The following is a 22,027-nucleotide window of genomic DNA, read 5'->3' on the forward strand; positions in this document are numbered from 1 at the left end:
CACACACACACTTTGGTGGGATTCCCAGTGGACCGAACCTGCCTTTATCCAAGTCATTAATAACTATCTCTAACCAGGTATTGAGTGGGGAATGATATATGACAGAGGGCCCCTACCAAGCTCTTTCAACACTGCACTAATTACACAGTCAGTAGGAACACAAGCACTGGCCTAAATTATCTGCTCTGATCCAAAGAGACCCCTGCCTCTGATGTCTAAGCTCTCTGTGTGTGTGTGTGTGTGTGTGTGTGTGTGTGTGTGTGTGTGTGTGTGTGTGTGTGTGTGTGTGTGTGTGTGTGTGTGTGTCTGTGTCTGTGTATGTATGCATAAGTGTGTGAATATGTATGTTTGGGCTGTATGTGTGAGTCTGTATGTTTATGTGTCTGTGTCTGACTACTACTGTAGGTGTTTCTGTGAGTCTGGCATCATGTGTGTGATAAGACAGTGTTGAGGGGCGCAGCCTGAGGCAGGGCTAAACCCAGAGCCTCATCCATCTACCATCCGTTCTAATGAAACTGGACCACTTCACAACTGATCAATGTTCTGGTCAGACCATAGATCACACCTATACCACCGTCAACACCAGTACTTATATCCAAAACATTATAGCGAATACATGCTAATACATACTCACTATAATCTATACGGTAGGGTTAGGTAGGGTTAGGGGTAAAGTGGGTTAGGTGGATTAGGGTTGTGTTATAAATATGCTTCATGCTCTCCTTCTCTCTCCACTACTTTGCCTCTTCAAGTCTTTTTGATTGTTAACTGGTTTTCTGTATAGGCTACCATTTCAAAGACTTACATAGCTACATACGCAACTACGTCCGTGACCTTAAATCATCCAATAATCATGTTATGGATATGTGGGAACACTGGTACTGTATGTTTGGTTGTAACTAGTGCGATTGACAAATACAGAGAGGGCAACAGCCTGCCTCCACCCTGTCTCTGCCACAGATATCAAGGCAGTGTCCCAGTGGGGTTTTAGACAAAGAGCCGGTGCAAGCAGAACTATAAGCCAAGATGAATGTGCTGTGTTGCCAAAATTGTACGACTACTAATAATCCTATATACATTTTGGGAAAGTACTAACTCCTGAACAGACTAATAAGTTCCTGCTTTTGATCCCCAGAACTTGATTTAGACCCTGGTTCTTGCTGAGGAAACGCCCAGGGAAAGGTTCCTGCTGTGGAAACGTACCTGAAGAGAAGACGGTTCTTAGACATAATGCTAATTCATTGCTTTCTGGAAGTGACAATGTTGTGAGTAAGAGGTGTGAATGTTTTGTGTGTGTACTGTATGCTTGTGTGTGCGCATGTGTGAGTGTGAGAAATTACAAAGATTCAAAGTAAGAGATAGAGAGGGAGGTTGTGTAGCACAAATACACCTTCACACGGTTTAAATTCTCTGTTCGTTTTATTGGCACTACAGTTAGTTCGTCATCGACATCATCAATATCATTTATTGGAAATCATATGTAGCAATTACTATTTTATAGTTGTATAGTTTTAGTTTTTAGTATTTGTGTAGATCATTACAAAGTCAATGATTTATGTTTAATTTGTGTACTTTGTGATGAAACTGAAATTACATCAACAAATCTATTGTTGCTTTGGTTATGTTTCATTAACTATTCACTTGGTAGAAAAGGATTTAATTGACTCATACAGAGCCATGAGTTCAATCGCTATTTCATCTCTTTCCTTGTGTCCAAGTTTTTCTTTTATACTCTCCTGCCCTCCCTGGAAGTACTCACTGCAGTCATCCACAAAAATCTTCAACTCTTTCACAAACCTGGAAAGGTTCTTCTTGTACTCTTCAGTTTTAGGGGCAGCCCTCCTCCTCAGTTCATCGATGCGCTCGTCCAGCTTGGCACGGACAGACTCCACCATGGGCACCAGCACGGCCTTTGTGTCCTCCGCCATGGAGCTCACCTTGGCCCTCATCTCGTCCAGGATGGGCTCCGTCTTTTCCCTCAGGGAAACCAGGATGGGCTCCGTCTTGGCCCTCAGGGCGTCCATTTCCTCTCTCTGTTTGAGGACGTACTCCTGGACCAGGGGCTCCATCTTCTGGCGGTAGTCTTCCATGTTCTTCTCCAGGACGGCCGTCAACTCAGCTTGCTTGGGCTCCAGCTGCTTGCGCAGCTCCTCAACCTTGGTCGTGATCTGTCTGCTGAGAGTAGTGGTGGCATCCAGCAGCTGGTCACCCAAGAATGCTTTAAAGTAGGACTCATAGGTGGTCAGGTAGTACTCCTGCATGTTGTCCAGGAGCTGGGATAGTTTGTCGCTAGAGAAGCAGAACAAAATGGCTTGTGAATGAATGAAGTATGTCATTCATTATGAGAATGGCTGGATGAATGGATGAAGTGCATCCTTACTGGTACTCCTTGTACTTTGTGTTGTCCAGAGGTTTGAGGACCATCTTCATGGCATCCTTCACAACAGTCATGCCAGCCTTCATCACCTTCACATGTTCCAGCTGAGAAGGAGCAGCCTCATCAGCCTGCAGAGTACGGGCCTGGATACCTGGGGGGAAGAGGGAGAGGGAGGAGGGTGGAGAAGGGTGGAGAAGGGAGGTGAGGTGAAGAGTCAGGTTGTTGAGATGGTTCTCTGAATATAATATTCATAATTCATAAGCATTTCAGTTGAGGACTTAAGGCTAGAGATAAAATGTGACTCAAGTAGACGAAACTCTAACAACCTAACAACTTAGAAAACTGAATGAATGATTCCATATATAGTTTGTGGTAGCTGTTGTAAAAGTATTGATTAATGCGCTAGAACCCATGTATGGACAATTAACCTTTTAATTAACCTGGTAATACTTTAGAATAATGGTCCGTTGTTAACAAGTAGCTATGCAGGAAGTAATAGGTAGTTCTACATTAACACCGAATGTAATACTATTAACTAATATGGAACCAAGATTAACTAAGCAGTAAGTAATAGCTAATTTACAACAAAGGTAGTTCCTTGGTAGGTATTTAGTTATTACTAAATACATGTATCCTCTTGAGAACTACTTGTGAACTATGACCAATTAAGAAAGAATAACCAATTAATTACTAATCAGAAAAGTAACATGTCTAAAAAGTTAACAATTTGGTTGTTTTACTCATAACATGGTCATAACTTTTCAGAAGCTTGTGCCTCAAATGGGTTCTTTGTGGAAACCAGTTTATGAATATTATATTCCCCGAAATACGTTAACTACAGGTTGAGATTTTGCCTACTCTTAACTAAGGATGGACGAATGTTCTCTGTTTATTTCAAACTTAAACATGGCATAATACAAATAATGATAATTTGTTAAAAAATAATAATAATTAGGAAGTGAAGCTGACACTCTCATGTTTGTATTAGTTTACTATTATGAGCTCTTGAGTGTCAGTTCAATGTCTCAGACTCCAAAGACCTACCTTTATGTTACAGTAGCCGCCTGAGGAGGACTTCTCTTTAGGATATGAATATAAACATTGATGTTCTCTTTTCAAAAACAATTTGCATCCTGCATTTATGTTGCGATAAGCGCAAAACCAAATCTTCCAGATTACAATGTTTGTTAGAATATCACTAGTGCCTCACAGAAATGTATGCCTGTACCGTATGTGTCAAATATAAAATTAAGACTTATTATAGGCCTATTACTTGTGTAAACCAGTATAACTCTTCACTAATTACTCAAGCATTACCTTGTCATCCTGCAGGAACTACTTGTGATGTGGAACATTATTTTAAAGTGAAAAACATGTTAACTCCTCACTAATTATTCAAGCGTTACCTTGTTATCCTGCAGGAACTACTTGTGATGTGGACCATTATTTTAAAGTGACAAACATGTTAATTCCTCACTAATTACTCAAGTGTTACATAGTCATCCTGCAGGAACTACTTGTGATGTGGACCATTATTTTAAAGTGACAAACATGTTAACTCCTCACTAATTACTCAAGCGTTACCTTGTAATCCTGCAGTAACTACTTGTGATGTGGACCATTATTTTAAAGTGACAAACATGTTAACTCTTCACTAATTACTCAAGAGTTACCTTATCATCCCGCAGTAACTGTAATCTGGACGATTATTTCAAAGTGAAAAACATGTTAACACCTCACTAACATGTCACCTCACAAGATATACAACATAAAACAACTGCAGTGATTGGATAACATTTCTTTTAATTATATCCACTGGAAGATTTCCATGAAGTCGTAAAAGAAAATCCTACATAATGCAAAAATGCACATGGGCATGCAAGAATAAAGCATTTTGTAAAATACGTCTGAATTAAACATTCTTTTCTTTTATTCGTTTTGCACAATGATGAAACCTAGTATTTAAACAAAAATTCTGTATTTTGGAATGAAACATTCAACACACTCAACAAAATGTGATGATAAACTGAGTCAAACATAATGGCTAAATAAGTAATAAGTAAGTACATGGCTAATCCTAACCCAAATCAACGTATAGGCCTATCCACTACAACAGCAACGCTGTTCATTCCCAAAGGAATGAAAATGATTAAGGAAGAAAGAACAAATGGCAGGACTGTAAAATAACTTGCTAGATAACCCAATTCAGAGAACAGGAACATGGCCCAAAACGCTAGCTACAGTTGTTGCTAGCTGTAAAGCCAGACTATAGCACCGAGGTGAAGTTAATTTCATATTCGACATTCGACATTCGTCTCACATTCGGAAGACGCTACTTTGCAGCGCCGAGTAGAAAATTACCCATGAAAATTACCCATACAATTTTGAAAAATGATGACATTTATAATATTTGTATGACTATAAAACCTCAAACAAACAGCAGAGCATTCCAACAATGTCTGACCTACTTCCACACCCTTTAATTTTTCAATAAAACTTTTTAAATGATAGAAAATTGCTAATCTCTGAAAATAGCATGACATCCTTGCAAATCTCAAAAAGATCTCAATATTTTTTCCAGACTTGGGTCAAAAAATCTCAAATATACACCCGATTATTCTAATAGTGTCTGGCCTACTTCCACACCCTTTAGTTTTTTAATAAAACCTTTTTAAAAAATGATAGAAAATCGCTTATCTTTGAAAATAGCATGAAATCTTCACTAATCTCAATAACTTTTCCAGACTTGTGTCAAAAAAATCTCAAATACACAGCAGATTATTCTAATAGTGTCTGGCCTACTTCCACACCCTTTACCTTTTCAAAAATGCTTTTTTTTAAATGATAGAAAATCGCTAGTCTCTGAAAATAGCATGAAATCATTGATAATCTCAATAACTTTTTCAAACTTGTTTCAAAGAATCTCGAATATACACCTGATTATTATAATAGTGTCTGGCCTACTTCCACACCCTTTACTTTTTCAATAACGTTTTTAAAAAAATGATAGAAAATCGCTAATCTCTGAAAATAGCATGAAATCCTTGCTAATCTCAATATCTTTTCCAGACCTGGGTCAAAAAATCTTGAATATACACCTGATTATTCTAATAGTGTCTGGCCTACTTCCACACCCTTTACTTTTTCAATAATGTTTTTAAAAAAATGATAGAAAATCGCTAATCTCTGAAAATAGCATGAAATCATTGATAATCTCAATAACTTTTTCAAACTTGTTTAAAAAAATCTTGAATATACACCTGATTATTATAATAGTGTCTGGCCTACTTCCACACCCTTTACTTTTTCAATAATGTTTTTAAAAAAATTATAGAAAATCGCTAATCTCTGAAAATAGCATGAAATCATTGATAATCTCAATAACTTTTTCAAACTTGTTTCAAAAAATCTCGAATATACACCTGATTATTATAATAGTGTCTGGCCTACTTCCACACCCTTTACTTTTTCAATAATGTTTTTTAAAAAATGATAGAAAATCGCTAATCTCTGAAAATAGCATGACATCATTGATAATCTCAATAACTTTTTCAAACTTATTTAAAAAAATCTAGAATATACACGTGATTATTCTAATAGTGTCTGGCCTACTTCCACACCCTTTACTTTTTCAATAAAACATTTTTAAAAATGATAGAAAATCGCAAATCTCTGAAAATAGTATGAAATCCTTGCAAATCTCAATAACATTTCCAGACTTATTGAGAAAAATCTCAAATACACACCAGATTATTCCAATAGTGTCTGGCCTACTTCCACACCCTTTACCTTTTCAATAATGTGTTTTTAAAAATGATAGAAAATCGCTAAACTCTGAAAATAGCATGAAATCCTTGCAAATCTCAATAACTTTTCCAGACTTGTTGAGAAAAATCTCAAATACACACCAGATTATTCTAATAATGTCTGGCCTACTTCCATACCCTTTACTTTTTCAATAATGTGTTTTAAAAATGATAGAAAATCGCTAAACTCTGAAAATAGCATGAAATCCCTCTGAAATTTTATAGAAGACGAGTGATCATGTCATACAGGAAGACAGGATCACAATCCACCACAACGGATCAATTGACAGTCTCAGCTGTCAAGTCTTAGGTAAAACACTTTATATAGAAGGAATATTTTGAATCCAGTCGATACTGACCTGACAGAGAGAGAGAGAGAGAGAGAGAGACAGACAGACAGACAGACAGAGAGCGCGAATTAGAGAGAGAGGTATGTGTAAGATTACTCTGATGTAACCCCTTGACACACCCCATCACTTTGAGTGTCTGCCTGTCAGAAAAATTGAAGATGTATCTTTTTTTATTCTGTATAAAATGATACTGTGTTCAGCATTCCTTGTGTGGAAAGAGAGGCCTACTCCCAAACCTGGAATAGATGGAGACGCAAACTCTGGTGACCATTTGCTTGACACCTATATGGTCAACTAGGGTTGATGACGCAAACACTCACACACACGCGCGCAAGGTCTATGCAAGGGAGCCAATGAAAGAAGAGTTATGAAGAAATTGGGATTTCCTATGTGCTTACATTATTCACTTATCAATAGAACTAGTCATTGGATACTAGTTAGTAAGTTCTCATGTAAACTTGCTATTAATAAGAGTAGATTGTGTCTATGTGTCAGGATTAATAGATGTTCGGGGTCAGGAGAAAGTACTGGCTAAACGTTCCTTGTCATGACTACAAGTAGAGCTCCATATGAACTCTCTAGTCTGAGAGTTGTCATGGTGTTGGGAGCAGTGAATCTCTTTCTCTGAGACTGTCGTAACGTCAATACTGTCTGACTGACACAATCTATGTTTACATTCTTGTGCCCTATAAAAGATGGTCCTCCGGCTTTCAGAGCTGAGAGAGACATGATTGAGACCTAAGCCTGGTGTTGTGTTGTCATTTATTGTCAGAGATCTGGTTCTTTGTTTGGCAAAACTCATTGCCACAACTTGTGCCACTGTGTTTAAATGCACGCTTAAGATAAAAAAGAAACAGGCAATGAAAATAAGCAAAGGCTGTAATCATAATATATATGGGGTTCCATAAAGGTTATTGAGATTAGTGAAGATTTCATGCTATTTTCAGAGATTAGCGATTTATTTTCTATCATTTTTTTAAATGTTTTATTGAAAAAGTAAAGGGTGTGGAAGTAGGTAGGCCAGACACTATTAGAATAATCAGGTGTATATTTGAGATTTTTTGACCCAAGTCTGGAAAAGATATTGAGATTAGCAAGGATTTCATGCTATTTTCAGAGATTAGCGATTTTCTATCATTTTTTTAAAAACGTTATTGAAAAAGTAAAGGGTGTGGAAGTAGGCCAGACACTATTATAATAATCAGGTGTATATTCAAGATTTTTTGAAACAAGTTTGAAAAAGTTATTGAGATTATCAATGATTTCATGCTATTTTCAGAGACTAGCGATTTTCTATCATTAAAAAAAAGCATTTTTGAAAAGGTAAAGGGTGTGGAAGTAGGCCAGACACTATTAGAATAATCTGCTGTGTATTTGAGATTTTTTTGACACAAGTCTGGAAAAGTTATTGAGATTAGTGAAGATTTCATGCTATTTTCAAAGATAAGCGATTTTCTATCATTTTTTAAAAAGGTTTTATAAAAAACTAAAGGGTGTAGAAGTAGGCCAGACACTTAGAATAATCGGGTGTATATTTGAGATTTTTTGACCCAAGTCTGGAAAAAATATTGAGATTTTTTTGAGATTTGCAAGGATGTCATGCTATTTTCAGAGATTAGCGATTTTCTATCATTTAAAACGTTTTGTTGAAAAAGTAAAGGGTGTGGAAGTAGGTCAGACATTGTTGGAATGCTCTGCTGTTTGTTTGAGGTTTTATAGTCATACAAATATTATAAATGTCATCATTTTTCAAAATTGTATGGGTAATTTTCACCCGGTCCCTAACTCGGCGCTGCAAAGTAGCGTCTTTCGAATGTGAGACGAATGTCGAATGTCGAATATGAAACTAACTTCACCTCCTGACTATAGCTGTCGGCTAGCTTGTAAAAAGTCCCTCATACAAACTGTATAGTATTGCAATCGAAATTTGCACTATTTCTACAATTCCAAATTTGCACTAATTCTACAATTCGAAATTCTAGTGAAATTCACCTAGTCGTTGTTGTTGTATGTTAGCCAAATACTGGATATTTACAGTCCATAAAAATGTGCCACTGCCAAATGATTTCGCGCTCCAAACTCACTGGTTGACGTTGCACCTGTATAGGTTTAGGGGAAAACATGACATGGATTCAGGACAAATAGGTTTTGGTAAGCCAAGTCGACTGGATTTGGAAAACGGACCGGCCGTGATTTGATATTTTCTGAGCTGCAGAAAGACCTAATAGCAGACACATTGAAATTGCCCGCATTATCATACAGTATGATCAAATATTGGGGAGGACGTGTCCCATAATTACAGTATGATCAAATATTGGGGGGACCTGTCCCATAATCATACAGGGACGTGTTATAACGTTAATATTCATAAACTGGTTTCCACAAAGAACTAATTTCAGGCACAAGCTTTTGAAATGTTATGACCCTGTTAAGAGTTTAAAAAAAAACGTTACTTTTGTGATTAGTAATTCATTGGTTATTCTTTCTTAATTGGTCATAGTTCACAAGTAGTTCTCAATGAGGATATATTTATTTAGTAATAATCAAATAGCCTACCTACCAAAGAACTACCTTTGTACTAAATTCGCTATTACTTACTGCTTAGTTAATCTTGGTTCCATATTAGTTAATAGTATTAAATTCAGTGTTAATGTAGAACTACCTATTACTTCCTGCATAGCTACTCATTAACAACGGACCATTATTCTAAAGTGTTACCATTAACCTCATGAACTGAATGTTTAGTCCATTATTAATACTTAAACCATTGGCTGAGTGAATAATACATTCTGATTGGCTGAAGGGGTGTGGTCACACCTTGTCATATATTATCCCTTATAGCTGTCCACATTTATATAATTGAAATATGATTGTGCTTCGTTGACATACCTGTGGCCAGCAGGATGGTGAGAGTGAGAGCCAAGAATTTCATGATGCTGGTCTGAGGAAAGAGAAAAATATATTTTCAAACATTTAACAAAAAGTTACAGATAATAGAAGATGTGAAGTTCTAGGTAAATGAAGAACAACAGATATATTATAGCAGCAACAGCTGCTATAACCCCCATACTCAAGACACCTGGTGCTGACCCCAACAACCTCATCAACTTCCGTCCAATCTCAAATCTCCCTTTCATATCAAAAATTCTGGAAAAAACAATAGCATCTCAGGTTCAAGCTCACTTATCTTTCAATAATCTTTATGAACAATTTCAATCTGGTTTCCGCCCCCTCCACAGCACAGAAACAGCCCTTGTTAAAATCACCAATGACCTTCTCATGGCAGCTGACTCCGGACATCTCACCATTCTCATCCTCCTTGATCTGAGTGCGGCCTTCGACACCATTTCACACAACATCCTCCTTGACAGACTGGCCTCCATTGGTATCACTGACACACCACTGCACTGGTTTAAATCATATCTCTCCGGCCGCACTCAGTTCATCCAACTCAAAACCTTCAAATCCCAGTCACTTCCAGTCACTACCGGTGTTCCCCAGGGTTCTGTCCTAGGCCCCCTCCTGTTCATCATCTATCTACTTCCCCTTGGCCATATCTTCCGTAAATTCAACATCCATTTTCACTGCTACGCGGATGACACCCAGCTCTACATATCCACCAAGCCCACTTCTACCCTTCCTCCCACCTCCCTCTCCGATTGCCTACAAGAAATAAAATCCTGGTTCACCTGCAACTTCCTCAAACTCAACAGCAATAAAACAGAAATTCTCCTCATCGGCACCAAATCAACCCTCACAAAACCTGACAGCTTTTCCATCACTATCGACAACACTTCAGTTTCCCCCTCCCCTCAGGTTAAGAGTCTGGGTGTCATCCTCGACAGCACACTATCATTCCAAGCACACATCAATAACATCACCAGGTCTGCCTATTACCATCTCCGCAACATCAACCGCCTCCGCCCATCCCTCACACCCCATAGCACAGCCATCTTGGTTCACACCCTGGTCACTTCCCGCATTGATTATTGTAACTCCCTCCTCTTCGGTCTCCCCCTCAAGTCCATCCGTAAACTCCAATTGGTCCAGAACTCTGCCGCCCGTATCATCACCAGAACCCCCTCCATTAATCACATCACTCCTGTTCTTCAGCAGCTTCACTGGCTCCTGGTCAAAACCCGCATCCACTACAAGATTCTGCTACTCACCTTCAAGGCCCTCCACAACCTCGCCCCTCCATACATCTGTGAACTCCTACACTTCAACACCCCCACCCGCACTCTCCGGTCCTCCTCTTCCACTCAACTTACTGTTCCACCCGCCCGTCTGGTTACCATGGGGTCCAGGGCATTCAGCCGATCTGCCCCCCACCTTTGGAATGCCCTCACACCTGTCATTCGTAACTCCGACACTCTTTCCACATTCAAGACCCATCTAAAAACCCATCTTTTCAAACTGTCATATTCCATATAATTCATTGTCTATCACACATCTCACCACCCCTGTGTAAATTGTTTTAATGTGTCTTGTTCTTGTTTTTTATCATTATTGATTTTGTTTTTTAACTATGCCCTGTAAGGTGACCTTGGGTGCTTTGAAAGGCGCCCTCAAATAAAATGAATTATTATTATTATTATATACGAGGCCCAGGTGCACACTTAGTCTCAGACTGTCCTCCATCTGTGGATCATGCTGCTGGCATCAGATAGCTCTGACTGTCAACTCTCTTTTAAGACATACAATATATAACAAAACCTCTAGATTACAGACTGAACATCAAATCAGAACATTTGTACTATTATTGTATTCAAAGAATTTAACTCTTCAGAGACCAACTACTTGTTCCTTGGTCCCACGGTTTCTTCAGTCTTATATCTGCCCCAGTACTTTCCCCAGCTACCCTGCTCCACCTCTGCAGCTCACATACCTGGGAGTAGAGTTGATCTGGATGAGACTAAAGTTGTGCAGGTCCTGTTCCCTTTTTTAGAGACAGCAGCCAGGGAGGGAAGAGGAAAAAGGAGGGAGGCAGGAAGGGGGAGCAGTGGGAGTGGGAGCTGCAACTCACCCCACTGAGTCCAACCACCAAGTGAAGTCCAATGACCTGGAGACCATTAGGGTTTCATTGAGCATAGTTTAGAGTGAAATTTCATAGCCAGCATGTCATCTTTGTTCTCCAGTGCAGTGAACTTTAATTTGTATGTATGCAGTTGTACAGCAGGTATTTAGTGTGGTTGTTTGAATGTGAGTTATTGTATATATAGTTTGTGTAGATATTCAGTGTAAAGAGAAGATATAGAGAAAGTTACATTTACATTTATTCATTTAGCAGATGCTTTTATCCAAAGTGACTTCCAAGATAGAGCTTTACAAAGTGCATAGGTCACAGATCATAACAACGAGACAGCCCCATTGTTTTGGCTACATTGTGGGTAGCCAAAACACAAAGCATACATTGTGAAAAAAACAAATAAGTGCCAATGGGAAGAACCATAAGAGCATGCAGTTAAACAAGTTACAATTAAACAACATGATCCTCAAAAGTGCACAAGAGTGTACCTGTAGCAAAGCAAGCAACAATAATATCATTCACAGCGAGTACAAGAAGTTAAATCAGTTACAAGTAACCAACAAGTGCAACAAGTCCCTCAATAAGTCATTGTGTTCCTGGAGGAAACTAACATCAGGTCCAGCAAATCGTTCCTAAGTACTGTTGTACAGGGGCGTAGCCAGGACATTATTTCTGGGGGGGGCCAGCTCTGGCCAGTCTTTTATTTGGGGTGGCACTTGATTGTCAAAATACTATTTTAAAACTCACACACTGCATCACTCAGAGCAGCAGTTTTCTAACGGTATCCAGTGGTTAGCTGCTAGTCTCCATTGAAGCGCTGTCAGAATGCAGGTACATTGGTTTGTGTCTTGCATTGTTGATGAGGGCGTGGCCCAACATGTTTGCGAATATGGGGTTGTAGTGTAAGTGACAAATGACAATATAATAAGACTTTTATAAAAAAAATACTAATGCATTTATTTCAGCTTCATACCGTTTCTGTTTAAGAGTTTTATTTTATTTTTTATGTTGGGGGAGCAGCAGGGTGACCAATGGTGGCCGTGCCCCCCCTTGGCCACCAAGTGGCCACGCCCCTGCTGTTGTACTCCCAGAACAAGTGCATCTTGAGCCTTTTTTGAATGTGGGGAGACAGTAAGTGTCTCTGATGGAGGTGGGGAGTTGATTTCACCATTGGGGCATTGGGGGGCCAGACAGGAGAATAGTTTGGGTTGGGAGCGGGCACTCTTGAGAGGTGGGACCACCAGACGGTTGTAAGAAGAAGACCGTAGGTGGCGGGTGGGGGTCCCATTCACCGCTCGGAGGGTCAGTACCAGGGTCTTGAATCTGACACGGGCCGTGATGGGAAGCCAGTGAAGGGAGATCGGGAGCGGGGTAACATGGGAGCGTCTGGGTAGATTGAACACCAGGCGGGCTGCTGCGTTCTGAATCCTCTGGAGAGGGCAGGCTGCGCATGATGGGAGACCGGTGAGCAGCGATTTGCAGTAGTCCAACTTGGAGAGGACAGGTGCTTGGACTAGCAGCTGGGTGTAATGCTCAAACAGGTATCTCCTGATCTTCCGGATGTTGTAGAGGGTGAATCTACATGACCGGGAGACTGCAGCAATGTGGGCAATGAGGGAGAGCTTGTTATCCATGGTAACCCCAAGGTTCCTGACAGGGGATTAAGGGGTCACCGTTGCAGATCCCAGGGTGATTGAGCTATCGTGGGAGATGGAGGGGTTTGGCTGGGATGATGAGAAGTTCTGTTTTGGCAAGGTTCAGCTGGATGTGGTGCTTGGTCATCCAGGCGGAGATGTCTGTGAGGCAGGCCTCGGTCCTAGCTGAGATTCCCGGATCAGTCGAGGGGAACGACAGGTACAGCTGCGTGTCGTCAGCGTAGTAGTGGTAGGAGAAGCCATGGGCGGTGATGATTGGTCCAAGTGAGGTGGTGTACAGGGAGAAGAGGAGGGGTCCAAGGACAGAGCCCTCTGCGACACTAGTAGAGAGCTTGGCGAGGGCCTGACACTTTGTCTCCCGCTCAGGCAGACTGGTGGGCAGTGATGACTCACAAGAGGGCAGTTTCTGTGGAGTGGCCAGTCTTGAACCCTAATTGGTCGGAGTCAAGCAGGTTGTTCTGAGAGAGAAAGTTTGACAGTTGCTTAGACACAGTGCGTTCAATTGTTTTTGAAAATAATTGTAGCAGTGATACTGCTCTGTAGTTCTGGAGGACGGCAGGGTTAAGGGAGGGTTTTTTGAGTGGAGGGGTCACTCTGGCCTGTTGGAAGGCAGAGGGGAAGGTGCTGGAATTAAAAGAAGAGTTAAGGACATGGAGACGAAAAGGTATGATGGAGGGAGAGATGGTTTGGAATAGAAGAGAGTGGACTGGATCAAGGGGACAGGAGGTGGGGCGGTGAGAGAGAATGAGGTCAGAGATCTCTGCCTCGGACAGGAGAGAAAGAGTTTAGACATTTAGTTGGGTCAGTCATAGAGGGTGAGTGGGTAGGAAAGGTAGGCTCAGGGAACTGACTGCTAATGTCGGCGACCTTTTTCTCAAAGAAGGAGGAGCAGTTGTCTGGTTCTTGCTGAGGAAACGCCCAGGGAAAGGTTCCTGCTGTGGAAACGTACCTGAAGAGAAGACGGTTCTTAGACATAATGCTAATTCATTGCTTTCTGGAAGTGACAATGTTGCGAGTAAGAGGTGTGAATGTTTTGTGTGTACTGTATGCTTGTGTGTGCGCATGTGTGAGTGTGAGAGGGAGAAATTACAAAGATTCAAAGTAAAAGATAGAGAGGGAGGTTGTGTAGCACAAATACACCCAATACATGGTTTAAATTCTCTGTTCGTTTTATTGGCACTACAGTTAGTTCATCATCGACATCATCATTATCATTTATTGGAAATCATATGTAGCAATTACTATTTTATAGTTGTATAGTTTTAGTTTTTAGTATTGGTGTAGATCATTACAATGTCAATGATTTATGTTTAATTTGTGTACTTTGTGATGAAACAGAAATTACATCAACAAATCTATTGTTGCTTTGGTTATGTTTCATTAACTATTCACTTGGTAGAAAAGGATTTAATTGACTCATACAGAGCCATGAGTTCAATCGCTATTTCATCACTTTCCTTGTGTCCAAGTTTTTCTTTTATACTCTCCTGCCCTCCCTGGAAGTACTCACTGCAGTCATTCACTAAATACTTTAAACGGTCCCCCCACCAGGCAAGCCCCGCCTTGTACTCTTCAGTTTTAGGGGCAGCCTTCGTCCTCAGTTCATCGATGCGCTCGTCCAGCTTGGCACGGACAGACTCCACCATGGGCACCAGCACGGCCTTGGTGTCCTCCGCCATGGAGCTCACCTTGGCCCTCATCTCGTCCAGGATGGGCTCCGTCTTTTCCCTCAGGGAAACCAGGATGGGCTCCGTCTTGGCCCTCAGGGCGTCCATCTCCTCTCTCTGTTTGAGGACGTACTCCTGGACCAGGGGCTCCATCTTCTGGCGGTAGTCTTCCATGTTCTTCTCCAGGACGGCCGTCAACTCAGCTTGCTTGGGCTCCAGCTGCTTGCGCAGCTCCTCAACCTTGGTCGTGATCTGTCTGCTGAGAGTGGTGGTGGCATCCAGCAGCTGGTCACCCAAGAATGCTTTAAAGTAGGACTCATAGGTGGTCAGGTAGTACTCCTGCATGTTGTCCAGGAGCTGGGATAGTTTGTCGCTAGAGAAGCAGAACAAAATGGCTTGTGAATGAATGAAGTATGTAATTCATTATGAGAATGGCTGGATGAATGGATGAAGTGCATCCTTACTGGTACTCCTTGTACTTTGTGTTGTCCAGAGGTTTGAGGACCGTCTTCATGGCATCCTTCACAACAGTCATGCCAGCCTTCATCACCTTCACATGTTCCAGCTGAGAAGGAGCAGCCTCATCAGCCTGCAGAGTACGGGCCTGGATACCTGGGGGGAGGAGGGAGAGGGAAAAGGTGGAGGAAGGTGGAGGAGGGAGGTGAGGTGAAGAGTCAGGTTGTTAAGATGCTTCTCTAAATGCTGATATTCATAATTCATATGCATTTCAGTTGAGGACTTTAGGAAATTCTGATTGGCTGAAGGGGTGTGGTCACACCTTGTCATGTATTATCCCTTATAGATGTCCACAATTGAAGTGTGATTATGCTTCATTGACATACCTGTGGCCAGCAGGATGGTGAGAGTGAGAGCCAAGAATTTCATGATGCTAGTGTGAGGAAAGGGAACAGAAAACCTTCTAACAATTATTATAAAGTTACAGATAATAGAAGATGTGAAGTTCTAGGTAAATGAAGAACAACAGATATACGAGGCCCAGGTGCACACTTGGTCTCAGACTGTCCTCCATCTGTGGATCATGCTGCTGGCATCAGATAGCTCTGACTGTCAACTCTCTTTTAAAACATACAATATAGAACAAAACTTCTAGATTACAGACTGAACATCAAATCAGAACATTTTTACTATTATTGTATTCAAAGAATTTAACTCTTCAGAGACCAACTACTTGTTCCTTGGTCCCACGGTTTCTTCAGTCTTATATCTGCCCCAGTACTTTCCCCAGCTACCCTGCCCCACCTCTGCAGCTCACATACCTGGGAGTAGAGTTGATCTGGATGAGACCAAAGTTGTGCAGGTCCTGTTCCCTTTTTTAGAGACAGCAGCCAGGGAGGGAAGAGGACAAAGGAGGGAGGCAGGAAGGGGAGCAGTGGGAGTGGGAGCTGCAACTCCCCCCACTGAGTCCAACCACCAAGTGAAGTCCAATGACCTGGAGACCGTTAAGGTTTCATTGATCATAGTTCAGAGTGGAATTTCATAGTCAAATAGCATGTCATCTTTGTTGGCCAGTCCAATGAACTTTAAACTTTAGTTTGGGGACCCCTGATCAATTCACTCTGATAGCCCAAGTATTGGTTCCTTGGTCCCACATTTCCCTTGTTTTGTATGCGGCCCAAGACTTCCCCCAGCTACCCTGCTCCAGTTCTGCAGATCTCCTACCTGGGAGTAGAGTTGATCTGGAGGAGACTGAGTTTTGCAGGTGCCAATGCCTGTTTTATGAGTGCAATCACCTTGGGAGTGTTAGGGTCCATTGAGTATGGAGTCGAGAACGTCCTCATCACTGTGATGCTAAGTAGCCTACCTCTTTGTCACACTAAAGACTGTAAATTGCAGGTTAGCCGTCAGCTAACGGTTGACCTGAGTTGTACTGATTGAGGACGTTACCTGTTTTTCCCTGGTGTGTCAACTATACACTTGCTCTCCTGGCATACATTGTGCCCTACCCAGCCAGATTGGGGATCTTACTGCCTGGATTGTTTGTTCCACTTATGCACCTCCGGGTGGCTGGCTGCACGTAGCCTGTGTAGGCTACAGAAGTACGCACAGAGCGTGTCTATAACCTTTTTCTGACTTGCCACTCGTTAGCCTCCCACGGCCCAACTCCCCTGCTGTAGGAGGCGAGCAACTGTCGCCCCAGACCCCCTACAGCAAAATACTGAGGACCAGCACCGTGCCACAGACTACCCCATGCGGCCCAATTCCCATGCCATCTCGTTAGCAGCCTCCAGACCCCCTCTTGGAGGAGGCAAGCACCTGGGCCACCAGCTGCCCCAGGCCCCCTGCAGGAGACACGGAGGATGACCACTGTGCCACGGATGAAACCCCTGCGGCCCCACCCCCCTGTCACCTCGTTAATAGCCTCCTAGGCTTTTAAGTTCCCTCTCTCCCCCTGCCAGAGCCTCTCGAAGCAACCTGGCACTAAAGAATCTTCTTTTAAAATATTTAATAAAATAATAACTTTAAATCCTGATTCCTTGAGTCCTGAAATCATCTTTGGGGTGGGGATACGGTTTGCTCCTCAGGCTAACGATTTAGATTATGTGGAGGCCCCCAGCGCCCCCCACCTGTGACACCTACCTCAGGGGTCTGCTGGTCCACCATTCAGTAGGATGAGGGTTCCCAGACATTGTTGTTGTCATGCTGTATGATGTATGTGTTATGTTCAATGTGCAATACTTGATGAGTAATATATAGTTGATTTTAAAAGAAACATCAGACCTTCTTCTTTTGTTTTATTAGCACTGGGGTTGAATCAACATCTTCCTCATCAACATTATTATAGTTTAAAGAACTTCATATGTAACAATACCTATTTTACAGTGTTACCTAAGACTAATTAGAGTGGGTAATAACTGCCATAACACAATCTTTCTCAACACTTGTTGGGATGTCCATGTATAATTGAATATTTTGTGCAATTCGCCTGACTAAACTGATATCACATATCTGTTGTTGCTTTTCTTGTATTCCATTAAGTATTTCATTGAGAATTCACTTGGTAGTAAGGGATTTAATTGACTCATACAGAGCCATGAGCTTAATCGGTGTATCAACAGGGTGAAACAAATCATGGCTTGTAATCTTCATCCGTCCCTTGAAGTCCTCGCTGTAGCGATCAATCTGCCTTTTTAACTCTTCCACCAACCTGGAAAGGTTCTTCTTGTACTCTTCAGTTTCAGGGGCAGCCTTCGTCCTCAGTTCATCGATGCGCTCGTCCAGCTTGGCACGGACAGACTCCACCATGGGCACCAGCACGGCCTTGGTGTCCTCCACCATGGAGCTCACCTTGGCCCTCATCTCGTTCAGGATGGGCTCCGTCTTTTCCCTCAGGGAAACCAGGATGGGCTCCGTCTTGGCCCTCAGGGCGTCCATCTCCTCTCTCTGTTTGAGGACGTACTCCTGGACCAGGGGCTCCATCTTCTGGCGGTAGTCTTCCATGTTCTTCTCCAGGACGGCCGTCAACTCAGCTTGCTTGGGCTCCAGCTGCTTGCGCAGCTCCTCAACCTTGGTCGTGATCTGTCTGCTGAGAGTGGTGGTGGCATCCAGCAGCTGGTCACCCAAGAATGCTTTAAAGTAGGACTCATAGGTGGTCAGGTAGTACTCCTGCAAGTTGTCCAGAATCTGGGATAGCTTGTCGCTAGAGAAGCAGAACAGAATGGCTCATGAATGAATAAAGTACAAAATTCATTATGAGAATGGCTGGATGAATGGATGAAGTGCATCCTTACTTGTACTCCTTGTACTTTGTGTTGTCCAGAGGTTTGAGGACCATCTTCATGGACTCCTTTGCAAGAGTCATGCCAGCCTTCACCACCTTCACATGTTCCAGCTGAGAAGGCGCAGCCTCATCAGCCTGCAGAGTACGGGCCTGGATACCTGGGGGGAGGAGGGAGAGGGAGAAGGTGGAGGAAGGTGGAGGAGGGAGGTGAGGTGAAGAGTCAGGTTGTTAAGATGCTTCTCTAAATGCTGATATTCATAATTCATATGCATTTCAGTTGAGGACTTTAGGAAATTCTGATTGGCTGAAGGGGTGTGGTCACACCTTGTCATGTATTATCCCTTATAGATGTCCACAATTGAAGTGTGATTGTGCTTCGTTGACATACCTGTGGCCAGCAGGATGGTGAGAGTGAGAGCCAAGAATTTCATGATGCTAGTGTGAGGAAAGGGAACAGAAAACCTTCTAACAATTATTATAAAGTTACAGATAATAGAAGATGTGAAGTTCTAGGTAAATGAAGAACAACAGATATACGAGGCCCAGGTGCACACTTAGTCTCAGACTGTCCTCCATCTGTGGATCATGCTGCTGGCATCAGATACATCTGACTGTCAACTCTCTTTTAAGACATACAATATAGAACAAAACTTCTAGATTACAGACTGAACATCAAATTAGAACATTTGTTCTGTTATTGTATTCTAAGCATTTATGTCAGGTTCAGAGACCAACTACTTGTTCCTTGGTGCCAACGTTTCTTCAGTCTTATATCTGCCCAGTACTTTCCCCAGCTACCCTGCCTCCCCTCTGCAGCTCACATACCTGGGAGTAGAGTTGATCTGGATGAAACTAAAGTTTTGCAGGTCCCGCTGCCTGTTTTAGTGCCAGCAGACGTGGAGGGAGGAGTACAGGGGAGGACGGAGGAGGGAGGCAGGTAGGGGGAGCAGTGGGAGTGGGAGCTGCAACTCACCCCACTGAGTCCAACCACCAAGTGAAGTCCAATGACCTGGAGACTGTTAGGTTTTCATTGAGCATAGTTCAGAGTGGAATTTCATAGTTAATAAGCATGGCATCGATTCTGGGCCGTGCAGTGAACTTTAAATAGTATGTGTGCAGTTGTACAGCAAGTATTTAGTGTGGTTGTTTAAATGTGAGTTATTATATACAGTGTGTTGATATTCAATGTGTAGGGAAGATATAGACAATTGGTGTAGATATTTTCACTCATCATGTAAATGACTTTTCCCTAAAGTAAATGCTCAGTATGTAGTGGGTGTGTTAGAGACAGTGTGTTAATAAATTTGGCGTACAGATATGTCGTGTTTGGTAATAGTATATTATTTTAGAAACTATTGCATCCATTGAAGAAGGATTTGAGCCAGCAACTTCTTGATCTGCAATCAAGCGCTCTAGCCACTGAGCTACAGCCTGCCCCTCTAGATGGGCACTCTATGTTATAGAGTGTGCATTTGGACCCTTTCACTTATTATGTAAAGAACCATTACTGAAAACAAGTTGAAAGTGACTTGTAGACATGTTGTGAAGCCTTATCCCAACACTGCAGACAGGGATGTAGTGGGGGCTAAACGCTCGTAAACGCCGTTTATGCACCTCCCGAAATTCGGAAATGTCGTTTATCCACCTCAAAATTGCGTAAAATGCGTTTATCCACCTCTAAATAGCGTTTATGCGCGTTTACGCACATCTAAATTCCCTGCGCCTCGTATTCTGCCGTTGGAATAATCCGAAATAAATGTATTTCATATTGTTTGACATATCAACGCTGTAGTCTGAATCATTTCATCTGCGCTGTATGGTCTGTGACCCTCCAATCAATGCGTTGCGACTGCGGCGGCGACACCAATCAGGATCCACGAAGTATGTCCACACACATACACGTTGTGGATTAGTCTACCTGTTCGGAATGGATTAATTAGCCATGGATATCAGGCTTTTTTTGAAGAGACCATGGAGTGCTCCCACTCCCACAGATGCCCGCAAAAGGCCTCAAGTACAGAGTAAGATCAATTCACGTTTGTAAACGTTTTGGTTTGCACAACATCGCATTAAGACATGGGACAAACGGCTTTCCTACTATTATTAACGTTCTTTTAAATACGGTGATGCAGATACAAACCAACTTTACTGGTTCCATCCAAATAGGCCTAATGAAACTTAATGATGAACTACAAAAGGTACAATTTCTGGTGAAATTGTAGGGTGTGCTTGCTTACTTGCGTTGGTTGCAGGGGTCCGTATTTAAATTACATTTCTGTATATTTTATATTAAAATGCAAAGCCTTCTTATTATTTATAAAGATTACATGGATTTAAAAGCATATTTTTTCTGCTCATTTACAACTCAAAATACTAAGAGTGAAGAGTAGAATGAAATAGTTGTCTACTCATTTCCCCTGCAAGAGGGAATGGTGATCAGCAACCTCATAGTTGAATCAAAACAAATACATTTGGCAGACCGGTGTAAAAAGGGACCTACCCAGTGTCACATTGTCACAGACAATTCACAGCGATCATTGTCATAGAACCAACGCAATCGCGACCAAAACGAACCTTTAGTCTTAGAGATTATAATCTCTAAGATTTAAACGTCATTGTAAATTTTTCCCTTCTCGTAATATTTTCAGGCATTTAGCCTACTCATATTGCATTCATTCATTAATAAAGAACCCCCTTTGAAGCTTATTTTAACAACGACAGCTATCTCAGAAGGAATCGCGATTCAAACAGTACCATCTGATAACTGAAAATATGCCCCCAAAAACGTAAATAAGGTTGACATTTATTCAGGGGAAAATCACTCATTCATAAAAATGTCAGTGGTAGCGATCATTGTCAGTCAGATGGTTTCACCTATTGAAAGACTTTTGATTTAAGTAATGGTAGTGCCGAACATGTGCCGTTTGACTTCCTACGTAGGCTACTGTACAGTACTGTAAACAGCTGTGGAGATGTTTTTTTTTGTAGCTACTACTGTACAGTACTCGACTAGCTACAGTACAGGGTTACAGTGAGCTACACTGGTTTGAAACCACAGGTGATGATAATTTCACCAACAAATCGTTTACTTGTAATCTAATGTCATAATAAATCCTACAACGAAAATGTAATTGTGAGGAATGATTATTTTAACGATTGAAAACAGATGGATCATAGACCGCTGTAGTATGTGTTGCCCGGGACAACAGAGGCTAATGTCATGATGCTAATGCTTCAGTGAAATAGTAGACTACTGTTTCCGAAAGTAGATGTAACTACTTCCTTATATCAGCTTGTATTGTTTTTCATATCGTCGTCGTCATCTGCCGCTTGTCCGGGGATCGGGTCGCGGGGGCAGCGACCTAAGCAGGGAGGCCCAGACTTCCCTCCCCCCGGCCACTTCC

At 41.8% G+C, this 22,027-nt stretch overlaps 2 protein-coding genes across 7 annotated transcripts; both read right to left on the reverse strand.

Annotated features, from left to right (window-relative positions):
* Positions 1–1,400: 1,400 nt before the first annotated feature.
* LOC124478277 (apolipoprotein A-I-2-like) lies at positions 1,401–15,418 on the reverse strand. 3 transcript variants are annotated; one of them, XM_047036510.1, is made up of 4 exons: positions 15,398–15,418; positions 9,423–9,462; positions 2,381–2,528; positions 1,401–2,289 (listed from the first exon to the last, which is right to left on the reverse strand). In XM_047036510.1, the coding sequence occupies exons 1-4, from the start codon at positions 15,401–15,403 to the stop codon at positions 1,638–1,640; spliced, it is 846 nt and encodes a 281-aa protein (XP_046892466.1). In that variant the 5' UTR covers positions 15,404–15,418; the 3' UTR covers positions 1,401–1,637. The 3 variants fall into 3 exon arrangements, with proteins under 3 accessions (XP_046892466.1, XP_046892467.1, XP_046892468.1); XM_047036511.1 differs by lacking the exon at positions 15,398–15,418 and adding an exon at positions 11,422–11,522 and having other exon boundaries at positions 9,423–9,474; XM_047036512.1 differs by lacking the exon at positions 15,398–15,418 and adding an exon at positions 11,422–11,438 and having other exon boundaries at positions 9,423–9,469.
* LOC124478278 (apolipoprotein A-I-2-like) lies at positions 14,369–19,569 on the reverse strand. 4 transcript variants are annotated; one of them, XM_047036514.1, is made up of 5 exons: positions 19,449–19,569; positions 19,012–19,058; positions 18,634–18,781; positions 18,092–18,542; positions 14,369–14,806 (listed from the first exon to the last, which is right to left on the reverse strand). In XM_047036514.1, exons 2-5 carry the CDS (start codon positions 19,052–19,054, stop codon positions 14,606–14,608), a joined length of 843 nt encoding a protein of 280 aa, XP_046892470.1. In that variant the 5' UTR covers positions 19,055–19,058; positions 19,449–19,569; the 3' UTR covers positions 14,369–14,605. The 4 variants fall into 4 exon arrangements, with proteins under 4 accessions (XP_046892470.1, XP_046892469.1, XP_046892471.1 ...); XM_047036513.1 differs by lacking the exons at positions 18,092–18,542; positions 18,634–18,781; positions 19,012–19,058; positions 19,449–19,569 and adding exons at positions 15,349–15,496; positions 15,727–15,773; positions 16,565–16,576 and having other exon boundaries at positions 14,369–15,257; XM_047036515.1 differs by lacking the exon at positions 14,369–14,806 and having other exon boundaries at positions 17,625–18,542.
* Positions 19,570–22,027: the final 2,458 nt, after the last annotated feature.

The sequence above is a fragment of the Hypomesus transpacificus genome, chromosome 15, assembly GCF_021917145.1.
Source record: "Hypomesus transpacificus isolate Combined female chromosome 15, fHypTra1, whole genome shotgun sequence".
In the NCBI taxonomy this organism is placed as follows: domain Eukaryota; kingdom Metazoa; phylum Chordata; class Actinopteri; order Osmeriformes; family Osmeridae; genus Hypomesus; species Hypomesus transpacificus.